Source organism: Anser anser (genome assembly GCF_964211835.1).
Source record: "Anser anser genome assembly, chromosome: 2".
Classification (NCBI taxonomy): Eukaryota; Metazoa; Chordata; class Aves; order Anseriformes; family Anatidae; genus Anser; species Anser anser.
In genome coordinates, this window is record NC_139721.1 from 138,887,013 (window position 1) to 138,913,127 (window position 26,115).

At 38.0% G+C, this 26,115-nt stretch overlaps 1 protein-coding gene across 4 annotated transcripts in view; it reads right to left on the minus strand.

The window, feature by feature from the left end:
- Positions 1–26,115, minus strand: part of CDK14 (cyclin dependent kinase 14) — a 332,201-nt gene that overhangs the window by 150,003 nt on the left and 156,083 nt on the right. For all 4 annotated transcript variants that reach the window (XM_083826967.1, XM_083826970.1, XM_083826969.1 and 1 more), the window contains one exon: positions 12,960–13,083. In XM_083826967.1, coding sequence (XP_083683093.1) covers positions 12,960–13,083 — 124 coding nt within the window. The remainder of the gene's footprint in view (positions 1–12,959; positions 13,084–26,115) is intronic.

Sequence of the window (26,115 nt, forward strand, 5' to 3'; positions counted from 1 at the left end):
TAAAAGCCTATCTAAGTGACTGTAAATTTACTTACAAACAGTTAAGATCCCAGGAACTAGTCTAGGATAATTTAACAAGAGTGATGCTGCATAAAAAAGCAAGTACTTGAAGAGTATTAACATCTACTAAGAAATAACACTTCTGAAAATCAGATCTAATAATTATTTTGATTTATAAATCCAACAGCGATAGGGCCGTTTGACATTACCATCACGACATGGGTATTGAAACAATCACTTCTTACAGTGCAATGTCTGACATTACATGAATGGCATAACTCCTCAGCTAACAACTTCACCAGCTCCTGGCCTCCATGCTGCACAGCCATTGCAATTAAGTTTGATGTGCCCACGTTTCCAGGTACGATGTCACGGCAGCATGCACTTCCCTGCTGCAGGACACAGCGGCACTTGTTCCATTTCACAGCCTCGTCTTCTGAACCACAGCCACCTTGACTGACACAAATGGTTCTGCAGTGATCAAGAAGTTTAATCCAGGCTGCTTCCAGGACCCATGACAGACTATTTATAGAAAACAAAAATACTCAGCTAATTCTTGGTATCACTGCAATACATTATATTCTGCAGCTTATATATTTCCTTAGCATGTAAAACACTGTCTGGGCCATTCTGCTGAAGAACTCCAGTACATTTTGCATGTGATACCACATCAGTACATACATTCACATACCAGACAATACCCACAGTATCTAAACACACATCTGTCTGCACTGGCAGATGAAAAAAGTCAGAGAAAAATGATCTTAAAACATCAGTACAATACAGTACAAGCACCAGTACAAAGCTAACAACACAAAAAAATCTAAGCTATTACAAAGAACAAAATAACTACAGCAGACCTAAAGATTTCACTAAATCAATTTTTCTTATTTTCACTTTGCTTTAGAGTGTGAAAACATTAAGAAAACCCACGTAAATATTTTTGCTTCTGTAAAGCAGCATTATAGAGCAACATATTATGAAAGGAATCTCTGGAGTCTCAGATTCACCTGTTCAATCGAATCGCTCCTCAAAACTCATTTAATATCTATGTCATCTTTAATTAGCTGAATCACAAATCTTACAAGGAAAGTTTTGTGAGAGACATTCCAATATGCTTAGGTCTAAATGATTATTTGACTTTATATCAGTAGTCAGGCATCTGTATTCCTGCAGAGCCACCTAATCAGTTCATAATACAATTTTGTCACAGAGAAGGAAGAAATGAAAACAGACAATTTCATTTTTAAAAAGTTACATTAGAAAAGCATTAAGGCTGTGCCTTATACAGTATGATTCTGGAAGCGTGTGGTTAAAAAGCAAATGTTCCTCGTGTGGCATCTTTCTGTATAGTGGCACTGAAATGCTGAAATGCCACTGCCAAGGTAGCAAAATCGGAGCTATAGGACTATATCTAGTCTGTTATATACAGATGTAACACTACTAAGTCAGGGGAATTGCAAATCCCTGTGTCATACCTCACTAAAACAAATGAAAAATTGTTAGTACTGAAGTTAAACCATTCCTTTTTCTATTATTTCAGTTAACTTAAGGACTATTGATGTGCTTCTCCATGCAGTGCTTGATTAAAAACTTCTTCTGGATTGCAAGCAAAGTAAACCTAACAGTATCTTGATCATAGGCAAAATACTACTGTCATATTATTAGTAACTTTGGAACATTTCATGTTTTATATAAACCATTTCCTATTTCAAGTTTGCATGTACGAACAAATCATAAGTACACAGGCAAGCACATCTCATTCTGACAACCCATTCAGCATCACGTCCTGCAACCTACATGGCAAAGTTGGCTGTAACCCTCAGCAAAGAATTGTCCAAGTTTCAGGAAGGTAAATTAGGAGTTTTTTTTTCATAAAGTGCATTTCAGTAAGACAGTGATTTTTAAAATACATATATTTTTTTCCTAAGGTCTACACACAGTTCAAAGCTGAATCAAATTTTCACCCTGCTTGAAGAGTACAGAACTTACCATCAGCAATGACAGTACTGATATAATGAAAAGTTTTTCCCTTATAGTGCCTCATGCTTGGTATCTGCTTTTACAATCAATTCAACCCACTACAGTTAGTATCTAACTTAAAGACCATTGCAATGAAATATCCTTAAACGCAAATACAGCCACAAGAGTGAATACTGGGAGAAAAAAGAAAAAAAAAAGTGACCTAAAAATTGCTGAAATAAGAAGGATAAGAAGTATGTTCATATCTGGGGGTAGGGATAAAAGAGATGACACCTGAATATCTTCTTCTCCCTTATTTCTAATGGCCACTGGAAAAAATTACTATAACATCTGATATGTTATATAAGGCATAAAAGCCAAAGGTGGGAAAAGCTGAAAGTGACCTTGGAGGAGAGCTTGGCCACATTTTAACAAGGTGAAGATCTAACCAGACTTTTTCCCTAACATGTAACATGAAAATCATGGAACAGCATTTCCTCCGTCATACAAAGCAGTTGTCAAAGTTGCTACCTCACCCGGATCAAATGCTCACGATTCCTGAGCTCCCACTTTTACCATCAGTAACTTAGTGCCTGATGGCTTCTGGGTGCTGTGGAGGCCAGTGGCTGCAGCAAAATTCTCCTCTTAACACATGAATAGGAATCATGCAACTATAAAAAATATTAATATTACCCAGCACTGCATCCTTCAGAAAGACTGAAAATTAACCCTACATAAATTATTAAAAATTACCTAGATAAAAAGTGAATCTGCTGCAGTAAGGTTTTACACCATCTAGAACAAAATAAACCGTGATATAGATTACAGAGCAATCATTTCTTTAAAATGCTATCTCAATTATGGAATTATTTCATATCGTGTTAAACAGCACATTTCTCTAAATGAACTGCCATTCTCCTTTCACGTTAATCTTTTTCTTTGCATATCAATATTTTTGTTCTGACTGATGATAATTTTTTTCTTCTTTAACCCACACTGCTTTCCAGTTATCCTTTAATTTCCACATAGCTGATTATTTCCTGTGCAAAATAAATCTGCATAACTATTAACACATCAATGAAATTTAAATGATTACAATTTGGCATAATTTTCTCCCATTATAATATAGTATGTTCTCTTAAATAAGGAAACATTAAACAAAAGTATAATCAGACCAAGAAGGCCAACAGGGAAAGTACTAGGGGATCAACCTGGATGCCTATACTCAAAAGCTTTACCATGATGCTAGCAGGCTTTTGAATATAGCTACACTGACAAAAGCAGTTTGCCATTTCTCAGGCAGGAGGAAAACTACTAATGAAATATCACCGGGGACTGAGACACGGGAAGCACCATCCTCACAAGTTAGTGTGGCTGCAGCTGCTCAACACTTGTGAAAATCTCACGTTACTTATGAAATTTCAAAATCAGACTGGCAATGCAGCACATCGAGGTGTTTCTCAGTCAATTTCCAAACAGAGAAGGGAGGGGGAAGGTGGCACATCTTAGTCCACAAGTCACACTTCTGATTACTTTTTTCATTCCCTTTAAAGTGCCACCATTAGAGTGACTACATCATTTCCTCCACTGATATTTTTTCCCTGTATCTACAGTATCAGAAGTGAGCAAAGAAACTTTGGAAAAATAAAACACAGGGGCTTATAGCCACAGTAGTTACAAGGCTACACACTAAGGCTATAGAAGAAGCAAGATGTGTAGGAAGAGAAAACTGACATGAGATCATGGACACGACTGAATAATTTTTTTTTTTGCAATGAAAGCAAAAAGCTTATCACTGCTGCCCAGATTTTAAATACATCTACAGATTCCTTTGGCTTGATGGGCCTCTCTTGTGGTAATAGTGATTGTGGTAATAACGCAAGATCACAATCAGCACTGAGCTAGCCACATTACAGATGACATCCAAATCCCACATTCTTCCTAAGCACAAAACACTGAAACAGATTTTCATCACAGTTGTTTTAATGGTGTCATAACCAACTTCCTTTATTGCCCTTAATGGATAATTAAGATGCTTTCCTCCTATTTAAAGGCTCAATATATCTCTAACTTGTAACAACTGGAAACTGGATTGAACCCTAGGTAATCTGAGATGCTTTTAACAGGGGACTCATTTAGTGACTCAAACCAATCTCCAGCTCCTTATTGGTTTAAAAATAAATTATTATTTTTTCTTCATCAGCCAATAATCCTACACAGTGCTTCTTAGTGGGAAGAGCTCAAGTTACAGTATCTACTTATTGCTATAGCTGAAAAGATGGGTATTTTTTAAGAATTTTAATTTCAACAATTAAAAAACAATCAGTGGAGACTGACGTGGACAAAAAGTCCAGTTTGTCTCCAAACAACCTATGTCAAATCTATTCATTTTCCATAGGCCAGCAAACCCATTTTCCAGCCATAAGATACTCTTCCTGCATCAACTCTCACAATGGCAATTTTTAAATTAGATTTGCCTAATTCCTCAATAAACCCATCAGATCAATGAAACAAATTAGACTGAGGTCCATGATGGGAACAGCAAGCTAAATAGATATGAGAAGCAAAAGGCGTTTGCACAGCACTGGACCACAAATTCTCCTCCAGTTTAATCTCTAAAATAATGCACAAAAGAATTCATCAGCCCAAGCACCAGAAATCAAATCTACCTCTTTGCACTGCTGTCGCTTGAGATTTCCTACCACCTACGCATTTCATCTCACTCCCCATGTTTTCTGGGCAAGATACAAGAAGGTCAGAAAAGCATCACGTGAAGCCGTTGCTTCTGCGAGGCGAGGGGAAGGAGGCAGCTTTGGCTACTCCCCGACAGCAGTCAGTTGTAGTGTTAGAAACCAAGAAGATCTGGGGATGGAGGGACAGCTTGTCGTCCGAGGGAAGCAAATAACTGATAAAGCAGCTTGGAAAGGGTCTCTGTGTCCACAGCACCCCCAGCCTCCACAGCCTACAGCTTTAATCCTTCCTCCAAGACAACAAATTTGAAGGTCCCCTGGCTACCAATGAACTTGAACAATGAACAATGAGCTCTGGCATCCCTTTCTCTGGTTCCAGAAAGCAATGGGGCATTTTTCACTGATTTGGTAGCATGCATTCAAGGTTACGCCAGGCCAAATGTACACAGGCTGCTCTGCTGCTCCAGGCCTCGAGCCCAGGTGTCGAAGTGAATAGCACTCTCAGCTTCTGCTCTCAACAAAAACCACCCTGTTACAGTTAGTTACAGAAATAACTGTATTTCCTAAAGATCTGAAAGCTAACTCAAGCTTGAGCATCTTAAGATTTCACTTTCCAGGTTCCTACTTCCTTTTTTTTCAACTCACAACGTTGTGAGCCATCTTCATTACTTGCTATTTAATACAAATATTATCAATGCCCCTCAAAGAAACCTATTACTGACCTGGGGCTATGAGAACGAATTCTTCAGGCTGGAAGGCTATGATCAAAGGGGACCAGGCTGCACCTGGGGAAACAGCAACCTCTAACAAGAATATGGGAAATAAATGCCTTTTTCATTCTGTTCATTTCAGACTAGGTATTTGAGGAGTCTGTGGACCTACATTTTGGGTATGCTGGTTCCCTTCATCACCAGCAGCAGCCTTTAATAGAAACATTCAAACACCTTCCATGATTTCTCCAGCCCTGGCACAGCCTGTTCCTGAAGCAGCAGGGGCTTATGGTGGGTCAGCTACCTCCAAAGTGACCCAGGCAGCTCCTACAGCTCAACCTCAAACTGCATGACTGCAGCTACCCAGCCTGCTGTTTCCTAAAGCCAGGAAGGTTAGAGGTTGCCAGTCCACAGCTAGAGACATTCCCCGAGGAGTTTTACAAACAATTACACCAAGCATCACTGAAAACGGAAACTTCCAGCACCATGACAACTCCATATACTGATATCTTCAAGAATTGACACTCTGTGGACCATTCACACAGAAAAACATAGCGGTTATTCATGTGAGCAATCTTTTATGCTATCCAACATTTCATATGAATTTATATAAAGAAATTCCTTACGGGACTCTTACTGTGAAAAAAAAAAACACTATTTTTTTCAAGTTATCATCATAGCTTTAATCATCTTAACAGTAAACTAACTGTACAGCAATAGTTTTGTCCCTCATGACATATCTCCAACATGCTCCCTGCAGTAAACTCCGTATGGAAATTCCTGGAAACATCCTCTTTAATACTCAGCTGCAGTTTTAAACTGTAACTCTATGGAGTTTAATTCTCTTTATTACAATCCTCAAGCCTCTTTGCTCCTGTTATCTATTATTAATCATCCTATATATCCAAAAGGATGCAAGGCTCAATCATACCTATTTGATACTGTCTTTTCTTACATCGCAAGGTTTTATATCAAGAAAATTCTGAAAGTGTAAGGCAGTATTTCCACCACGATGCAGACCTCCTGCAGCTCCTTATTCATCCAAGAAGATCCCAAAAGATAACAAAAAGCTGAAATGAAAGGCTTTAGGGTCCATGTTATTTGGAAGACTAAAGCAAAGAAATTTCCATTAAGATTCTTCTGCTATTTTTCTCTCCAAAGCCCACTCCCATAGACAAGAAAGAGCAACTCTCTGACTGCAGGAACAAGCCCCAGAGCATTAAAGTACCTATTTCCTGATGTTCTTTCACACTCGCCTTGCAATACTAGAACTCCTTGGGGCATTACCACAGCCTGAAGCTTGTTTAACAGACTGAAACTAAGAAGAATCAGTGCAGGGAAGGGGGTGAAGGGGCAATTTCTATGCAAGCCTTATAAAATGTAATAAAAAATTAATAATATTAATAAATCAATCAACAAGTTTTTCTATCCTTTCAAATTACAGTCAAGCCAACAATACCTTCTAGACTTTCTCTTTCACACTTTGAAATTGTATTTTGCACGTCTGCCTCTTGGGTACCTGCATAGTCACAGCCATACGCTGTGTCTTGGAGCCATGGCATAACAAGAAAGTCAGTGTACATGCTAAAAAGAATGGCACCCCAATTAAAAGACGTAATTACATAAGAGATCTTTGCACTTGAGAAAGTTGGACACTCCAAAATGCAGACCAAACAGATCTTCAAACTTCTCAACCACACAACTTGTACAGTTCACCTATACTGCAGGCCTAGCAGAAAAGACAAATGGGAAAAGTGGCTGCGGGGAAGTTTCACAAACAAGAAATCCCCTGAAATAAAATTCCTATCAGCATGTTGATCAACTAACAGATAAAGCAGGACAAGAGTCTTAATAATATGGCCATTTTCTCTCACATTGTCAGAGGTGCTATGACTGCTTCACATGCAAGCCAAGCTCAAATGTTTTGTTCCATACACCTATGATGCCCTGAGGAGTTTTTCAATACATCAGCAAGTGACATGCAACGTGCCTGCCCTCAAAAGTTCCGTAACTGTTTTATCTGAAAATTTAGAATAACAAGCAAGTATAACATGTATTTTTTCAAGCCAGAGAGCACAACATTTTTCAAACTAAAGAATATGTAAGAGAAAACATAATATGATCAGTTTAAAGGTCCACCCACATTGTTCCTAGAAGAGCCAGCATATTGGGCTTCTAACTGAACTTTGGGGACAGAGAATAAGAAACAAAACACAGAAAGACAAATCCTTCCTGGAAAGTCCCACCTGAAAAGTAGGATCCACTTCCCATCTCCTACCTGATTGCTATCAGACATTCAGAGACTTTGAGCTGTAGTTTAAATGTAATAATCTGGATGTAAGCATAACTGATTAGCCAATCTTGATTTATATTGGCATACACAATAACTAAATACTAACAGCAGGTATTGTGTGTAGGAGGACTTGCTCCATCATTTTCCCATCCCTGGGACCTTCCTTCCCATCCCAGACCTTCCTTCTTGCTCTTTCTGAAAACAAGTACAATGTTCCCTTTTCCCCCGTTATTGGAGACCTCCCCCAGTTGACACAATCTTTCAAAGATGATAGAGAGCAGCCTTACAATGACATCAGTCATCTTTCCCAGTACCTTCAAGAGGTCTCTTGTGTGGACCCATGAACTTGCATGGGTCAAGATTTCTCAGAAGATCCCTTACTCAGTTCTCTTCCACTCACTCTTCTCCTCCGTGAACCGTGTCTCTGACAACAAAGGTTTGTGAGATTTCATTTGTGAAGATCAAGACAAGGATGTCATTGAGCACATCAGCCCTATCTGCATTTGCTGTGACTACCTCACCTGCTCCACTTAGCAAAGGGACTACATTTTCCACAATCACTTATTACTTCTCTCCCTCATGCTCCTCCAGCATCTTTCCTTTTCCTCCTCAACAGCCTGTTGTTGCCTGCCTCCTCCTTTGCCCCAACTTATTTTCCTCCCAGGTGCCTTAAACTCCTCACTGATGGCAGAGCTGCTGCCATCTAAGACCTTTCAACACTGTAGACCCTCCTGCCTGAGTGGTCACTCAGAAGCACCATCATGCAGAGTCAAAGATAATGTGCCTGGCAGAGCTAGTCTGTTCCTCTAGTGTTGTCATCTATATTTGCTTCTCCAGTCTTTGGTAGGTATCTTTTAGAGGTCTGAAGTCACAATTAAAAATAAGGGATTGCTGAAATGACAAGTGGTACTGGTTATATGTACCTCATATATAAATAAAACAAAGAATTCTTGAATGATTGTTCAATATGAATACAAATTACATACTTCTTTAGAAAGGTATTCTGCTTAGAATAATAATCACCTGATTGCAAGTAACTCTTGGAAAAAAATAAAAGATATTCTTAGTGTTCAGTCTTTGGATTCATGCTCCTATCCACTGCTGTACAGCCACTTGACGCTCTAAAATTAACATAAATGCATTTATTCTAGAAACACACCTTGCTTTTAAAGCTGCTCAATGATTTTCCTAAACAAAGGCTCCAAGTTTTTGTTTTGTTTTGTTTTTTTAAGTCAATACACATCCAAAGGCCAAATAAATACATCTGTGAATAGTGCACAGAAAAGTTTAAAGTGAAGAAATAACTAACCAAAGCCTAAGCAACAGTTACGCAGCCCAGTCCATGTGGCGGCTAACATTCAGCACAAGGCTCTATTCATTTAAGTTTGTAATTGCTTACGGTGATACTCATTAGAGGTTTATAATACTTTATTTCTACTCAAGACAGACATATATACAGGAGAAAATAACCGAAACTACAGACAGCTAGACAAATTCACAGTGCAGGGTCAAAAATAATTCTTGCATTTTATTTAATCATTTCATAAGGAAAATTCCTATATACTTTAATTTCCTCTGGAATTTTAATTAGATTGAAGAAAAAAAATGCAAGAATAGAATTCAAGAACTATTTTTCAGAGAAACAGTTATTCAAGAAGTAGTCTTCCCTATTATATCTTCTCAAGAAAGCCATTTTTTATACCTCATCAATTTTTAATTTGATAAAGTCTCTGTGTTCTGTTATCCCTTTTCATTTTACTGCTGAGTCTTCTCATAAATGTTCATTTCATAGCAACTATAGCACAATGAACAGTAAAGCAAACTCCCGTTCATCTGAACAAAGGCACTCCCACACAGCGGAGTATCTATGTCTGGGAGCTGTGCTATAGAAAAACACATGCCCACGGTTATTCAAAGATTCCACTTCAGCTGCAATGCAATGCACTGGCAGGCATGAATAGCCTTTCTTTTACCTTGTTTATTCAAGAACTATGATCTACTGCAGCCTGCTTTTAAGTATTTGATATTCCACACTGAGGAGATTAAATAAGCCTGATGCCAAATTAAAAACCTTCGGCCAAGCTGTTGATTTTTTATAAACTTATGAAACAAAATCTGAAGGTCTTGTCCTTAGAGACTAAAAGGCCTTTGCTCTAGGATTTTATATTTATTGTGCTAGCAAAGTCAACGCTATCTCTGTCAGAAACTGATTTCATGATAAGTTCTCTTCTTCCTTGAGTGAATTCTAAAACAAAGCGCCCATTTCTCTAATTTCCATACCACTTCTCATGTAATTAATCAAAAATATAATCTAAATCAACTTCCTTTCCAAGCCATTATCATGAATTAATCATTTGCAGAAGAAAAATGTTAAAAGAAACAAGACTGTATCTTACATCTTGTTTAAGAAGAGTCTTTCATACTGGGAAAGTGGAAGATGGGCTCTAACAGTACAGTGTTTCAATAGGTAAACATGCATTCGTGAACATGTATGCATGCATGCACATGTTTATGCTCTCATTTCTCATGCCTCCAGTGAAAGAGGTCACAACCCTTCAAACTTTAACCTCATCACGTCTAATTTTTCATCTTGTTTCTCAGAGAAATTTAACCCATCTGGTTTTGAATTTTACAAGTTCATTAGCCATGAAAGAAAATACAGCTTGAAAAAAAATATGGAGTCATATAATCTCCTCTCAGTAAATAAGAGGGGGTTATGCAGGTGTTTCTGTTACATCAAGACAAACTTACAACAGGAGAAAAATCCTCACTACGTTATACATTCACATGCCTATTACTTGGTATTTCTTTCTAGTTTTACTTATACACCTTTATTCTTCATTTCATAAGAATACATAACGGTCAATCTTTAATTCCTGCCAACACAAAGCTGAGAAAATATTGCCTTTGATGTCAGCAAAAGAACATTAGCCTCGTGCTGCACTGAGGTACAAAAAAGTCCTCAGAAGCAAGAGCTCCATTTCCTACTACAACAAGGTGAAGCACATAGGGAACATAAATGTCCCAAGCTTTCTTATATTCTATTGAACATCAGCCAACACAACCAGTGGTCAGTTGCACGTCTGAGCTGGGCATCACATTGACTGGTTCACATTTCCAACAAAGAATTTAGCAGTGCTGGGGAAAGGTTTTTTTGTTTGTTTTCTTAAAAACACATCTGAAAAGTTTGAAGGCCTCCTGTCCCCAGCCACAAAAGGAAGGCTACTGGACCTAGCTCAAGGAAAGGGCTGGCTACTGTGGAATTAAACAATGGTCACTGAATTTTTCAAATTTCTAATTTTCTCTTCATTTTTAACAGGTTTTCCAGGGATTTCACTTAACATTATAATAAAACATAAAGAACTAAGACTTATTGCTCCGACGCTTCATGTTTGTCAAATTGCTTGGATAGAACTTTATTATACCACACATGGAGCAGGATTTAACCCACAAATTTAACCAAAGTAGGACTATTAACTTCGTTTATTTGAGTACTGGTAATATACAGCAGTGTCTTGCAGTCCTAGATCAGGATCAGCATCACTATGTACACTAACTGATTTAAAATGGGTTTCTAGCCCAAGAGAGACTACAGTCAGAGAAACAACTGAAAACATGAAATTATAACAGATTGACTATATCTGTATCTGATAGATGATTATTTTATTATTATTATTACTAATTCATTATAGTTGATTATTCTCAAGGGAGATATTTTCAAAAGATTAATTCTTCTTGAATGACATTTCTCTTTTTTAATTTTTTAATAGCTTCAAATTGGCCATATAGCTTGAGGGGTGGGGGAAGAAATAAAGGAGAAAAAAAAAAGCATCATATGAGACACTGTACATAACAAAGGAGTTTGTAAGGTCAGAGTTTTCAGTATCCTCCAAAGCTGGAGCACTGTCATAATAATCTCTTGAAGGATTTATAATATGGGGATATTTGGGATTCAGATAACTGTACAGTGTATTATACAGAACAACAATACAACAAAACTATCTATTTCAAACAGCACAACACCATCAACATAAGACTAATTCATACTTCACTGCAAACAAAAACACTTAATGATTTGTTTGTTTCAAGTATTTAAGAAATGAAATCTTATAGTAAAATACAAGATGCAGGAATGGTTTTTTTAAGCGTTTCTTTAAGAAACTTTTGGCATCCTCCAGGTTTTGAAAAACAGCCACAGAAAATGGTATGTAAAAATAAATTATTCTTGTTTCTAATACTGTTTCTTTAATCACCTCACAATCAAGTTCTTGTGGAGCGTCCACCTGAGTTTCTGCTCTGTTTTCCAGCACAGCAAATACATACTGAGCTGTTAATTGCAGTAATACTAATTAAAAGACAAAAAACAGGACTACTACTAACAGTGAAATTGCCAATTAGCACATAAGGCTTCCTCATTACTGCTGGTGAATGAAATGAGAAGCCTGATGTGGATAGCAGTCATAAAAATAAAAGACATTTCAAAAAAGCTGATAGGTCATATTTTCAGCTTACTTCAGAAGTTCTTCTGGAGTCAGTAGCTGAGAAGTTGACCTATTGGAAAAAGAGAAATTCCTACAACATTTTTGGAAAATCACTAAAGAAAAATATTGCCATTTGCCATATCTGCATTCATGATGACTTTCAGAAGGATTACATCTCCAGTGTAGCCACTAAAAACTATTTAAAGATCAAAATTAAAAAAAATATATATATATATCAAAAAAGGGCTAACCTTTCAGTGGACAATTTCTCCTGCTTTTATACTTCACATAAGGCTTTTCCCCATAAGGGACTAAGAATGGATACTGAAAGCAGTCCAGATGATCTTAGCTTCCTTTTATCTTTAGAAAGAATAAATATTCTTAAATCTTTCAGTCTCTTTAAATCAATCATCATTTTATGAAAGTTAATCCTACTTCCAGATCTCCACAACCCTAGAGCTGCTTGCACAAAGTGACTGTGCTCTTCACATATTCTGTATTTCCTCAGTTCTCTCTCTCTCAATCTCTCTTTTCAAAGGTTCTGAATTTTAATTCAGAGGTCTCATGGCAAGTAAAACTGAAATACTTCCAGCATTATTTTCCTGGTGAGAACAGGAGTATATATTTGTTTTTCACTTGCTGCCTTTTAATCAAACATTTTGTTGACCATAATCAATTTCTTCGCTCAGGAGAAAAATGTGCAATTATCTACAATGAAGAAGGTGTGTCTAAGGAATAGGGTGGGGGGAAGAGAAATCAATGGAACCATCTGTCTGACATTCCTACAACATTATAAGAGACTTGTAATTAACTGCTTGCCTACCAAAGTCTGCCAGCTTTAACTCCCCCGTGTCACTGATCAGAAGATTCTGTGGTTTCAGGTCCCTGTGCAAAATGTAACGCTGGTGGATGTAAGACAGTCCTCGCAGCAACTGAAATAAAAATAACTGAAAAAGAGGGGGACAAAAAATGACCTCTGTTAATATTTAGCATATAACCACAGCTGATTTCTTCACAATATGCAGGGTGCTTGCATATTGTGGTAACATTGTGTTAGAATTCCTCCCAAATTGCGTAATTCCCCACCCAAATTGAACACAATGAAATTTCAATCTAAAAAATATGTACTTTGCAAGGACTAACCCCATTCTCCAAGCCCTACTATATTGTAGATTCAATTTGCCTTCTTTAAAAAGAACAAGAGCAATATACCCATGTGCAGAAGGCTCGATTTCTACTAAATTATAATTATATTCCATTTACCCATATGGCCTTAGAGATTAGGTGGTAGCCTGAAGACAGATGTGTATCTTCCCTAATTATAGGAAACAACAGCACAGGGTGGATAAGGATGGGGAGATAATGCTGGGGGATGGGACTGGAGCTAAAACAAAGAAATTAATAGAATAACAATAATGCCTGTGTACCCAAGGTAATCTGTAAGTATGAGAGGTTTTCCCCTTCAAAGTCTTTTATGGGAGTTGCTTATGTATATTTCATTAAGAAATGACAATTCACACTGAACAAAAAGATGACTCTTTAAACCTACTTATAATAGTCTTAAGTTTAAATAAGAACCTAACTCATTTCTCACGCTTTTTTGTTGTTTTTTGTTTTGTTTTTGTTTTTAACTCTTCACTGTACTCTGCAAATGCTTTCCCTAGAACTAAGCACTGACGTTTTGTATTCTCGTAATTTACAATTATGAACAAGGTGTTGGATGATGGAGATCTTTTGTCCTCCCCTTTTCAACTCCTCTCCCATCATTCTCCTGCACTCTTCTAGTGGCATCTGCTGTAAAAGGCTGTAAATCATTCACTAGCAGATTTCTGTCAATACAAAGGGTGATTAATTGTTTCCTAGGAGTTTTCTTCACAGTTTTGAAAGATCTCTCCTAATATATAGATCATTCCTATTGCCTGAAATATTTAAAGAAGTATTACAGTTTCCGAGTTGGAACAGAACAAGCATTTGTAATGCCCAAAATGGAAGATTCAAGAGTGGATGGACCTCACGCCTCACAGCTCACCAGCTGGTGAAACATGCTCCCCTGGAAGCTGTAGAAACCACACCAAAGATTTGGGAAAATTCAACCTGAGCGCATAACAATCTCTAATTAACTTGCAACGCAAGCATCCTATTTAGTGACTGCTGAAGTGAGGAGACAATATAAAAGGGGTTACAAAATCTGATTATAGAAGAGAATAAAGGCTGACATGAAAGAAACAGAAATGTCATGTTACTGAAGTTGAAATGAATTTAATTGCATTTCATTTTTTCCCCAAGTGCAGACACAATACACTGTATGTGTAGCTATTTAGCCAGGGCACAAAGAGCCATATCAATCACCTTCTTGCCAGGCTGAGTCTAACAATGTGCTGAGGAAACTCAAGAGCAAAATACAGAAACAAAAGAAAGAATAGCAGGAAAGTCATAAGTAACATGCACATTCCTTTTTGAATTGTGGTTAAAATGGAACTCACAGTACACAAAAACTATTTTAAAGGCAGGAAGCAGAAATGGCTTTCATTACAGCCTTAAAATATAAGTTAAATTCTACTAAATGACTTCCAACTTCTTTTCATAAAAGATATGGAAAATAGCCATTTTGCTAAACTAACTCAATGACATTAAACTTCAACTGTTATTTTTAGCATCATGTTATCTTACAGAACTGTCATCTTTATAATTCAAAATATATTAATTAATGCAGCCTTTCATTTGGCTTTAATGCAAAGCGTCAAGTGATTTGACACATTGTACTAAGAAAAAAAAAAACAACAGCAATTTCATAGCTAAACAGAATAAACATCTGCTCTTGAGGACAGCTTTGGAACATAGGTTTGTTCCAAACTTCTAGACGTGTTTCTCATGAAGGACTTCCACAAAAGTCACTTAACTCTCTCACTTACACTGTGTGAATTGCTTCCTCCTTGGAGGAAGATCATGAAATAGAAGGGGAAAAATCTCATTGAACTCGTTACAGGGTAAACTTTGTCAAGTTTTGTTGTTTTCTCCTTTCCCCATTAGCATTTTTTTTTACTTTGGTGATACTAAAACGTGAGAAGATTTTTCACGGGTTCATGAGACGCAGGTCCTGCCTGACCAACCTCATCTCCTTCTATGACTGGGTGACCAACGGCATCCTGGTTTCTATCAGAAACAGTGCAGCCAGCAGGAGCAGGGAGGTGATCATCCCCCTGCACTCGGCTCTGGTGAGGCCGCACCTCGAGCACTGTGTTCAGCTTTGGGCCTCTCACTAGAAGAAGGACATCGAGGCCCTGGAGCATGTCCAGAGAAGAGCTACGAAGCTGGTGAAGGGCCTGGAGCACAAGTCCTGTGAGGAGCGGCTGAGGGAGCTGGGGTTGTTTAGTCTGGAGAAGAGGAGGCTCAGGGGAGACCTCATTGCTCTCTACAACTGCCTGAAAGGAAGCTGTGGGGAGCTGGGGGTCGGCCTCTTCTCACAGGTGATAGGACTAGAGGGAATGGCCTCAAGTTGCACCATGGGAGGTTCCGGTTGGAAAAAATGTATTCTCAAAGTGGTTAGGCATTGGAACAGGCTGCCCAGGGGAGCGGTGGAGTCACTGTCCCTGGAAGTGTTTAAGGAAGGGGTAGATGTGGTACTTAGGGACACGGTCAGGACCCTGAACTTCCAAAGAGTGAACTTCAAGCTACTTAAAGCCTAGTGGATGAGATTCCCTGGAACACTGTCCATAGGGACAAAGGAGCTAAACAGAGCTGGCAACTCTTTAAGGATGTTTTCCTTAGAGCACAAGAACTCTGCAGCAAGTTGCTACACCCGGGTCGGGGCAATCCCAGACATGAGCACTGACGGGGAGCAGAACACATTGAGAGCATCCTTGGAGAGAAAGACTTGGGAGTTGTAGTGGACAAAAAGCTCAACATGAGCCAGCAGTGTGTGCTTGCAGCCCAGAAGACGAACTGCATCCTGGGCTGCATCAAGAGAGGAGCAGCCAGCAGGTTGAGGGATATGACTCTGCCCCTCTACTCTGCCCTTGTAAGGCCTTACTTGGAGTGCTGTGTCTAGGTCTGGGAACCCTGGCACAAGAAGGATGTTGATCTGTTAGAGTGGGTCCCAAGGAGGGCTATGAAGTCTTTTCCAGCCTTAACAATTCTATGATTCTATTATTTAAGTAAAAATACAAACCTAAGTCCTGGCTGTAGAACATTTTGCAAACTGTGTGCCCTTTGAGATTGCTTGGAAAGCGAGAAGAGCCTCTCTATATTCAAGTGTTCCCTACTCCACAAGATGAAAAAATGAATTGGAAAGAATCATTTCTGAAGCCTCAGGAAATAGTTTTGCCTTCTCTCAGACAAGATCCCTCTGCTGTCTTTGAGGAAAGCTCTCCCTGAGAAACCTCTCTGCTTCCCTTCTGCTGTTTGCGAAAGTAGAAATGTTACAGAAGAGATCTGTGGTTCTTGAGCTTATATGTTACTAGCTTTAATATTTGCATCATCATAAACAAAGCTATATAACCATCAAATAACCTGTGATAAACAAACTACTTGTATACTGTTTGCAGTTTATTAGTGAGAAGGGCAGTTTAGCAATAAAATGAAAGACTCATAAAATGGCAAGAGTCATTGTGATGAAAATTGGAATAGAGCGAAAAGAGAAGTGAGGTTAGTCTATAGCAATCAGGGTTTTGGCATGGTTTCATCTCGCAGGAGAACACCTAACAGTTTTACATTCAGACAATATGTATATTTGTGTTTCAGGCCTTGTTTATTGAAGATACCTGTTAAAAAAAAAAAAAAATCTTTTCTACCCTAACAGTTACACAGCTTTCACTTTAGTCTGAACTACATATTCTAATGAAGAATTTTCATTGTCACAATGAGAAAACTGCACGTAGGTCAAAGCTAATCTGGAGTCTATGGACTGTGATTATTAACTGTCCTTGAAACTTACAAGAGAAAAACCTCAATTACACAAAAATAGCAGCACCTACAACAAATAAATATAGTCTTTAAGGTATAAGTCCTGGATGGCCACTTGAGCTACACATAACATTTGACCGAATGCCTGTTTAAACCAATGGAATTTTTTGAAAGACTTGCCAGCTGCCTTGATTAACAGCCCTGCTTTCATGGTGTTTTTCATGAGTCTGGGCAAGGGTACAAGCTAGACCATTAAATGCACACGTCTAACAGCTGCAAGATGGATCACATGCAGCAAAATGCTTTACTATCTTGTTGACCTCTGAATGTCACATAGGATCTTGAGCTCTTCTCATCCAAATGAGCTTGTAAACTAAACACTGACACAGGCCATCCAAAATACATCTAAGGGGACTGATGGGAGTTAATGCTTTCTGACTTTGGTTCAGGCAGCTCTGACTAATCTAATGATAAAGGGGGATGCTCATGTACAGATCATCTGTGTAGAACTGCTTAGATGACTCCACATCATTGCTCTCCATGCCCAGAGATGGTAAAGAGAGTTCCTGGCAAAGGATGCTGGGGTACATGAAAAGCAGGAAGAAATTCACAACATGCCCAGAAAGATCCTTCAGGAAATGTAGCATTTCCACACAGTATCTGCTGAGGCACCAAGGATCCCAATGACAGTATGGATGCTGCCCAAGAGGGCAAGCTAATAAGCCCTTTAAGGGACTTTTTTCAGTGAGGAACAATCTTTTCCTAATGGCACAGAATGATTTCTGAATGATTTCTTGAATTTGAGCTCCCTTACCACATGTTCTGTTGTGGGAATAAAGGACCTGGCCCTAGATACAAAAGTAGAAGGCTACGTGGAAACTTTTAGACAACAGAAGATGCACAGAAGTCCAACTCTTTGCTCTGATCTCTCTGCAGCAAAAGAACACAAATGGAGCTGAGCTAAGCTGGACCTTGAGTGGTTCAGAAGAAAGCTGAAAGCAAGACAAGATTAATGTGCCACTCCTTTAGCAAGCTCATATTGCTGTATTAGCATAGTTACTTTTGAAAAGTAATACACCATACTGCACAAACTTTATCATCACTCGTCACCAATAACACAAATGCTCCTGCTTGCTGTACGTATTAAAGCACACCAGCTGGGTATCACATAATCATTTGAATTCTCTAGTGTGTATTCAGCATCAATCGATATCATACTCAGTCTTAATAGGCCATCAAATCTAAAAATACCTGTAAAAGTAACCCAACCCAGGACACCTCATGCTTGCAACCAACATACTTCTCCCTATCCTCCAGAGGATAATACAGGCTTCTGTGAATTACTAGCAACTTACAAAGGCAAAAGGAGGTAGGTAATGAATCCACGCAGTACAATCACACAGCCTTAGAAATAAACTCAACTAAACCTTATGCTCAGGTAGGTTTGGGTTTACTATGGTGTTCGGGAATTTTAGATCTAGTTGTTTTAAACCAATACAATACAAAAAAAAAAAAAAAACTACCCGGTAAGATATATTATCACCGAGGCAATGAGAAATATATCTGTGTGACTTTGGCTAGCAAGTCAAAAGCTATTCAAGCATTTTTATTTATTTATTTATTTATTTTTACCACTGCTGGTTTGCTATTCTATTCTCTCCTTCCAAGCAGTATAATACCCACAAGACAAAATGCAACTTTTCACTTCTAACAATGTCCTGGGGAAATACTGAACTTTTTAGGTGAAAGCTTTGTACACTCTCTTGCTTAAATAGTCACAAGAAAAAATTTCGGGGGCCTTGTTAACTTGAGATGAGTTTGCATCCCAAAGAATAAAGGAACTTATCTGAATAAAAAATTGTTACCCATTTGAATCAGATTGATTTTGATAATCATAATAAGCTTTATTTCAATTAAAGGTACTTCTATTTGACCTCCCTGAAACCAACTGAGTTCTCTCAAAAAGAATTTTAAAATACTTCTCTCTAAAAAACATTTTTAAAGGCTTCTAACTTGCTCCTGCCTTCCTTACATAAGAGTCTTAACAAAGACAGTTTCACGAAGAAATATATAACAATACAGCCACTGGGAATGCAGATCATAGAATTTAAAATATATATATATCTTATAGACTTTTCCACTTACTGGCAGCAGAACTGTACAGAAAAGAGACTGTAAAGTGTTAATTGGCTAACTTCTATTCTCTTTGATGTTCTTTTAATCATTTTTTCTCCCCTCTGGGTTCAACTACAGTCATTTGCAAGGAGGAAGGTGTGCTTAATTAACTGAATATAAAGACACTCCCTTATGATCAGTTAGAGTCATCTGCTAATGTTCAATAAGTAGAAGACACTTTCAGATTCTTACTCCTGAATGGCAAAAGTAAAAATAAAATTCAATTCTAATTAAATAATTAAATCTCCTTTTCTCCCTTTCATCAACTCACTGCCATGCTGAACTAGGTCAGGGTGGCAATTGGTGCCTCAACAATTTTTAGAGACACAGAAAAAAGTGTTTTCTTCAGCCCTTTTTTTTTTTTTTCGCCATATGTGAACTATGTGGATCATACAGACAATAAATTACACATGCACACACTCATTTCAGTTTAGGGTTTGCACACATTTCTCACTGCAGTAAATATAAAAGTGACATTCTTCTAGCATGAATTTTAACACACTGATAAAGATTCTGCATTTGCTGTTCACAGTTGTGCATATTATCAAATCATTACTTGAAGTGACAAGACTGACATAAAGTAGAGTGAAATGCTGATGCCATATTTAATGTCTGATAACTAAAAAGTCTAATTTAAATAATCAATTCTCAATGCCATGTGTAAAAGACAACCTTAATTTGGCATAACATTATTCTGTCTGCCTTACACCTGCTTGTTCTCTGAATGAGGAATGAAAAATAGCAACTTCTCAACCACATTAAGCAGCCTCGCTTCCTACTTAGCATATGTGTTTGAATACATTTTTAATTCAGCTCTACATCAGCAGCATCACTAATTTCAGTGAGTAGGAGATTTCAAAAGCATGACATTAATTTGATTTGCTTCCAGTAATGACCGATAAAATTAAAAGGACCACCATACTATGTATTCACTTTAGAGTAAAAGATTGGTTTTGCCAGATTGCAGGGAGTCAATGAGATGGGTGAAACAAGATATGAAAATTCACCATAGCTAGATGGACTATCAGGATTTACCTGCCCAGCTCCAGTGTATCTAAGTCTACAGCAGTCAACCTTCTGGTCAGACACCGCTAGTTACATACACATAGGTGCTCACGTCTCACAACTTCTCCAACATCACTTTGTCCCACATTTGTCCCACACAGATGCAGGGCAGGCCCTGCGTGTGGTTCAGTGTAAATCTCCCTCAAAGCACACCGCAAACCAATCATGTGATGGAAAGAAAACAGAAGCACAACAGGGAGGCCACGACCAAAATCCAGGGAAAAAAAATATATCATTTGTATCATACTTTTTGGATACTATGCTTTACTTACAAGCATATGTTTTTATATATTATTAATCATGAATGGAGCTTCTGCTTAGCAAGAGCCAGTATGTAATGCTCTGCTACTGCCAAAGTTTCAGCAGCTGCACTTCCAACTCAGTAAGTGTTGTGTAGCTTAAATATGTTACCTAATCCTTCCCTGTTCTGAATGCTTCCCTATCCTTTGTGCTTCAGATTATTCTACAACAGTAATCAATTCAATTACAAATATTTATGTTTACAAAAGACATACGATGACAACTACCCGATAGCTTTGACTCAGATTATTAATTTTCACATTAGTCATTAAATGAGCCAAAATTATTCATCTTGTCAAGAACAGATTCTACTTTAAAAACTACAACCATTAGCTAAGGACAATGTTCACAGCACTGCAGTATGGAGAGGAATAAATGAATACTGCAAGTGACTGAAGTGCCAGAGTAAGCCTGAGATTTCTGATAACATCACATAACAGTCACTGTATTTCAACATTTTCAATTCACCTCGCACTTCATCTTGTTTAGGAGGCCAGTAATAAAACCTTAATTTAATAAATCCAGTATTTTTGGCATATCTGATTCAGGAGTTTTGTTCATTTTTGTTAACTCAGAGCACTAAAAAGTTGACTGATCTCTTTTTGAGCACTTAGCACAGAAAAATGTTATAGCACCCCATTATGTTCCAATAATGCCTATTAAGTATTTTACTTTTAATCTGTTTTTGTAAAAGTTTTAAGAATGAAACTAGTTGTTTGTGGTTTTTTCTTTCTGAATTTTAAGCATATTTGTACCAGAGATTACAGCACTGTCACTGGAAATTCATTACCCGTACTTTGCCACAGATATCACATGCCACCTTTAAAGTGAGTTATTTTCTCTGCCTCAGACCTTCGGTCTTATAGTGAGTAAAGACAAGTATAAAACACATTTCTGAAGGTTGTGGGTGGAGATAGGACTTGGCTGGTTCAGGTTTTGCTTCAAAACATGTCCATAAATTGTACATGGAAGACTGCTGCATCTCTCTTCCTAGGAACAAGGAAGGCTCAGAATTGAGATGGGTAAGAGCTCCTGGGAGAAGGCTAAATATTCCTGTTCCCCACATGCAAAGTTCATCAGCAGGGCCTGCATATTTCTCTTTATTGCTTTTTGGCCCTGGGAAAAGAAAAGGTGCCCAGGGAGAAGAACAAATCAGAGCAGCAATATTAGATGGAAGAAGAACAAACTGGAAGTTCCTTCTCCCTCTGGTCACAGTAGATGATAGGAGCCTTCCAAGCTGCCTGAAGTAAAAGATTTAGTGAGTGATTTTAAGAGACAGAGACAATTTTTGTCTGGTTGACAACCACATTGTCACTCAGTCTGGTGTTGCACACATTGTGGAACAGTGGTTCAGGGGCAAGTATCTTTTTATTTTTTCAAAGATATTTTATTGAAGTCAAATGCTCATAAAAAGTAATATTACCTCTAAAGCTGCCAGTAGAGAAAGAAATGCAGAGAGAAAAAGCTATGGGTGCTTTTCCCAAAAGACTGCAGCTATTTCAATGCAGCATCACTAATTAAAAAAGCAAAACAGCTTTCATAAATATATTTATTTTTAAGGCAGGAACGCAAGCAGGCAATGCAGGCATGACAGATGCGAGCCTGCACTCCACTTGTTCACCAACAATAGGAGTTACAGAAAATGGACTCAACTACAAAACAAACACGTCAAAATGAAAAAATAATCTTATGTGCAGATAAAAATAAAATGCAACCAGGAATGCCATAATATGAAGTAAAATATGCAGTTAAATAGAGCTATTATTTCAAAGGTAAAAAAAATATTTAAGAACAGTTTTAGCAGTGTGATACATTTTCACAGGATGTGCTGAAGTGCACAGAAAATGTATTTAAAAATTAAACTATAAGTTTACAAAACAAGACCCATTTATAGAGAGCTGCAAACAACGTCTCAGGAGAGCCAAGAAGAAAAGGCTGGGGGAGATGGCCCTGTACCAGACAGAAAGATGCCCAAATCAGAATGAAGATTATCATGAAAAACAACTGGCAGAGTCAGTTTGCTGCTGTGACCACTTGAGTTTCTGATGTAGGAAGCAGCCCAGATATTTCAAGGGTACAAGAGGCATGAGCGGTAGGAGAGGAAGCCTGCAGTACAGATTTCGGTTTGGACCAGAATGAACAGTGTCAGGGTAGTCAGGAGTAAGTCTTGTACCTCCATTTGCCACAGCCACATTTTGGAGCTTGGCAAGCTCCACACAAGAGGCACCTACAAAAGACAGCAGCTCTCAGCTCCATCCAGTCTGCAGCAATAGCTTCCAACAGAAACAGAACGGGGCATAACTTACATGTGGGGCCATGTACTTCAGATACATTGCCAATCTTCACTTTTGGAAAAACTAAAAAAGACATCTCCAAAACTAGAGAAGAGGTGTCTGTGCCTACTATAAACCTGACTTATTTAATCATTATCTTCTTCTCTCCTCACCTCTAGTTGTAATATCACACAGTATATTAACTTATAGTTATAAATAATTGGTAGATATACAGGCTTGGTAGCTACCAAAGATGTATACAACTCTGTATTTGGAACTAACAGAATTTGGAGAATCTGTGGACTGAAACTATTACTTTTTGCCAATTTCCCTTCTAGCTAATAGAGAAGTTTCAGGCACCTAACCACACTTTTTTCATCAGGATATTTGGTTTAACATTCTCAGGGACAGGTATACTTAAAACTGTATTAGATAATAGCCTCACAGCCTCACACACAAATTCTTTGAAGGGCTTAAATCCTCGTGCTTTTTGTAAGGCTTGGGCCTTCACACAGAAGTAGAAAATTCTGAAATCATGATGTGTGAATACATACACCCCACTAAAAAAGCTAAGCCTAATATGTTAGAAAACAGTATTTTTTTGTTTGCTTAAACATACTGTCCCAAGACTCTTACAACTGCAAATTAAGATGTTCTCTATATTTCCAAATACTTGTAATATTCTGCTTATTCTTTATTTAAAATATTTAAGTGACAGCAAATAGCCTATCACAAAGAAAGGCAATGTCAAACACAAGACCCAAGGGGACAGCAGTATGTGTGTCCATCAAAGTAATTTGGATTTTTATTCTATTTACAGTTCCTCATCTTAAAGTAGGCCTGAGGGAACAGCATTGTCTTTACCTTGTAAACATGGAGAAAATTCAGAAATATAATTAGGATGAACATATGCCATAGAAACCAAAACATAAGCAAATAATGGCTTTGCTTCTGCAAAAGAACTGTTTTACAGGAAATAATGTACAACATTCTTTGGAAAAAGAAAGATTTGGAAAAAGAAAGATTACCTGTTTTTGTATTTATAATAGCTTGCAACAAGACAGAAAGGAAAGGAATATCCATTAGTAGTCTGCAGTTTCCTCAAGAACAAAATTAAAAGGCAGGGGGCCTTTGGTCACACTGTGAGAGCATCAGTGGCTTAATCCCACAGGTTAGCCCCAGAGAGCTGAGACTAATTTGTTGCCACTGGAATTTAATTGCTCAACTGGAAGTTTTTAAAAATGGATCTGTGGATCACATAACCAGTGATTCTGAACAAACATTGTCTACAATTCTGAAACTGAAATTCCTGAAAGACCTCTAGCGAGATGGGTCTGGCAGGGAGAGGAGGCTAATTAACATGGCTCAGTTCAACTTTTAAATATCAACTAGAGCTCCAGATAGACAACTGTGTCCGGAAGCAAGAACCAAAATAGGTGACAAAGCCTCAGAACTGTGATTACATGCATTAACAAATTGAGTACAGTGCAACAAAGCGTTAAGATATTATGCAGTAACCATCATATCTCTTCTGTAAGACAAAAGCGATGCAAACTTTTAATTGGCATGCTTGCTGAGATCTGGGAGTTGTTAGTGTTTGTGACTGGGTTCCTTCCTTCCTTTCTGCACAGCCTGTCCCCCCAGTTGAAGAAAACCTTGTGTTTGGCTGAGCAGATATTTTTGACACAGAGCTTGAGAGCAGGTAGAGATTTCACTGAAAATCCCAGACAGATTGATTCAGTTTTAGATTGGTAGGAGCTCCAAACACGATATTAGATTTTAGTAATTACTGTTATAAATTAAAGCTAGCTTTGGCTGCTGGCCTGGTAAGAGATACTACTAAATATATACAATCGATTTTCATTAATATTATTTAACAGAAAATGGTAATTTTATTTCTCCAATGGGACGCTTGCTGCAGAAGGGCAGATTCATCTGCTTCCACTTCCCCATGTTTTCTCCCTTTTATACCAGTTTCCTTTTTATTAATAATACAACTGGCCATTAAAAAAAATTGAACTAGCAGTACATCAGACTCTACACTTGGCTACTCGGAGGCATATTTCTAACATGCCCATAAACTTCAGAAGTGTTGCTGAACACTGCTCTTAGATTGTAAAGACAGGCGCAGCAAGCTTGGAAAGGGAAAAGCTGCTGCTGCAGTTCCCTCCCCATTCAGCAGCACCTGTAGAGCAGCTAGCCAGCTTAGCAGCAAAGCTTTCCTGCTAAATCTTCCTTCTGCCTCCACAATTATATATGGTTTCTGCAATAAATCTGCTTTAGAAGACAGGTAACTCAGGATTTAGGGGAGTGATGCATTAGCAAGCCCAATTACCCGTGTAGGCCTATCCTCCTCGAAGACAAGCTCAGTGGGCCCTGATATTGTCAAGAAAAAGTAGTTATGTGAATTACGATGTCCTCTCATTGGGGAACAATTACAGCTACAATGTCTACTGCATATTACATCTTAAGTTATACAGCACTGCAGCCTTGGAGCATTCCTTTGAGTGTGAAACGGCACAAAGGACTTTCAAATCTAATCTTAGCTTATCCCTAACCTCTCAGAGCTGAATGTACAGGTTTCTACGTAGGGAAATGAAGCACAGAGCCAGTGTTTTAACAAGCGTATTCACAACATGAAACTAAAGTTATGAAACTGAGCAGTGAAGAAAGCTCGGAAGCTTCCGTGATGGAAAAGCAGGTCCCGCCTCACCCACCACCATGTGTCCAAGTCCCACACTCACAGAGGAACTGGGAGGACACCCATGAGTTTTTCCTGTACACACTACCAAAATGTTCGAGCAACAGTCGTACGCTACAAGGATGTTATCTTGCAGCATACACATCATCTGTTTTCAAAAATATTTTTATTTTTTTTTTAGCTTGGCCAAACATGTGCGATATGGAGGAATTGAACCATTTATTTTTTGATGGTAGTTATTCTTGTTTAATTTAATATACTGCATGCCATTTTTCAGTGAATGAGCACAGAAAATTAATCAATGTTATACAACTAATTGATGTACAACAATGATGAGGTATTGCAAAAAAAAAAAAAAATCCCCATTTAAAATATTTTGTTTTCTTATACTAAACAGGCATTTTGAGTTTTCCAGGGAAAATATATTTATTTTTCCAGGAATTTCTCAATTTCTCTGTTCAGGAAACTAAATACTGGAATAAAATTCTCAGTATGACAAGTGAAGATTTAAGCACTTCCAAAGTAGAACAAAGGGAATGATGTCAAAGTGCAAGACAAGTGTA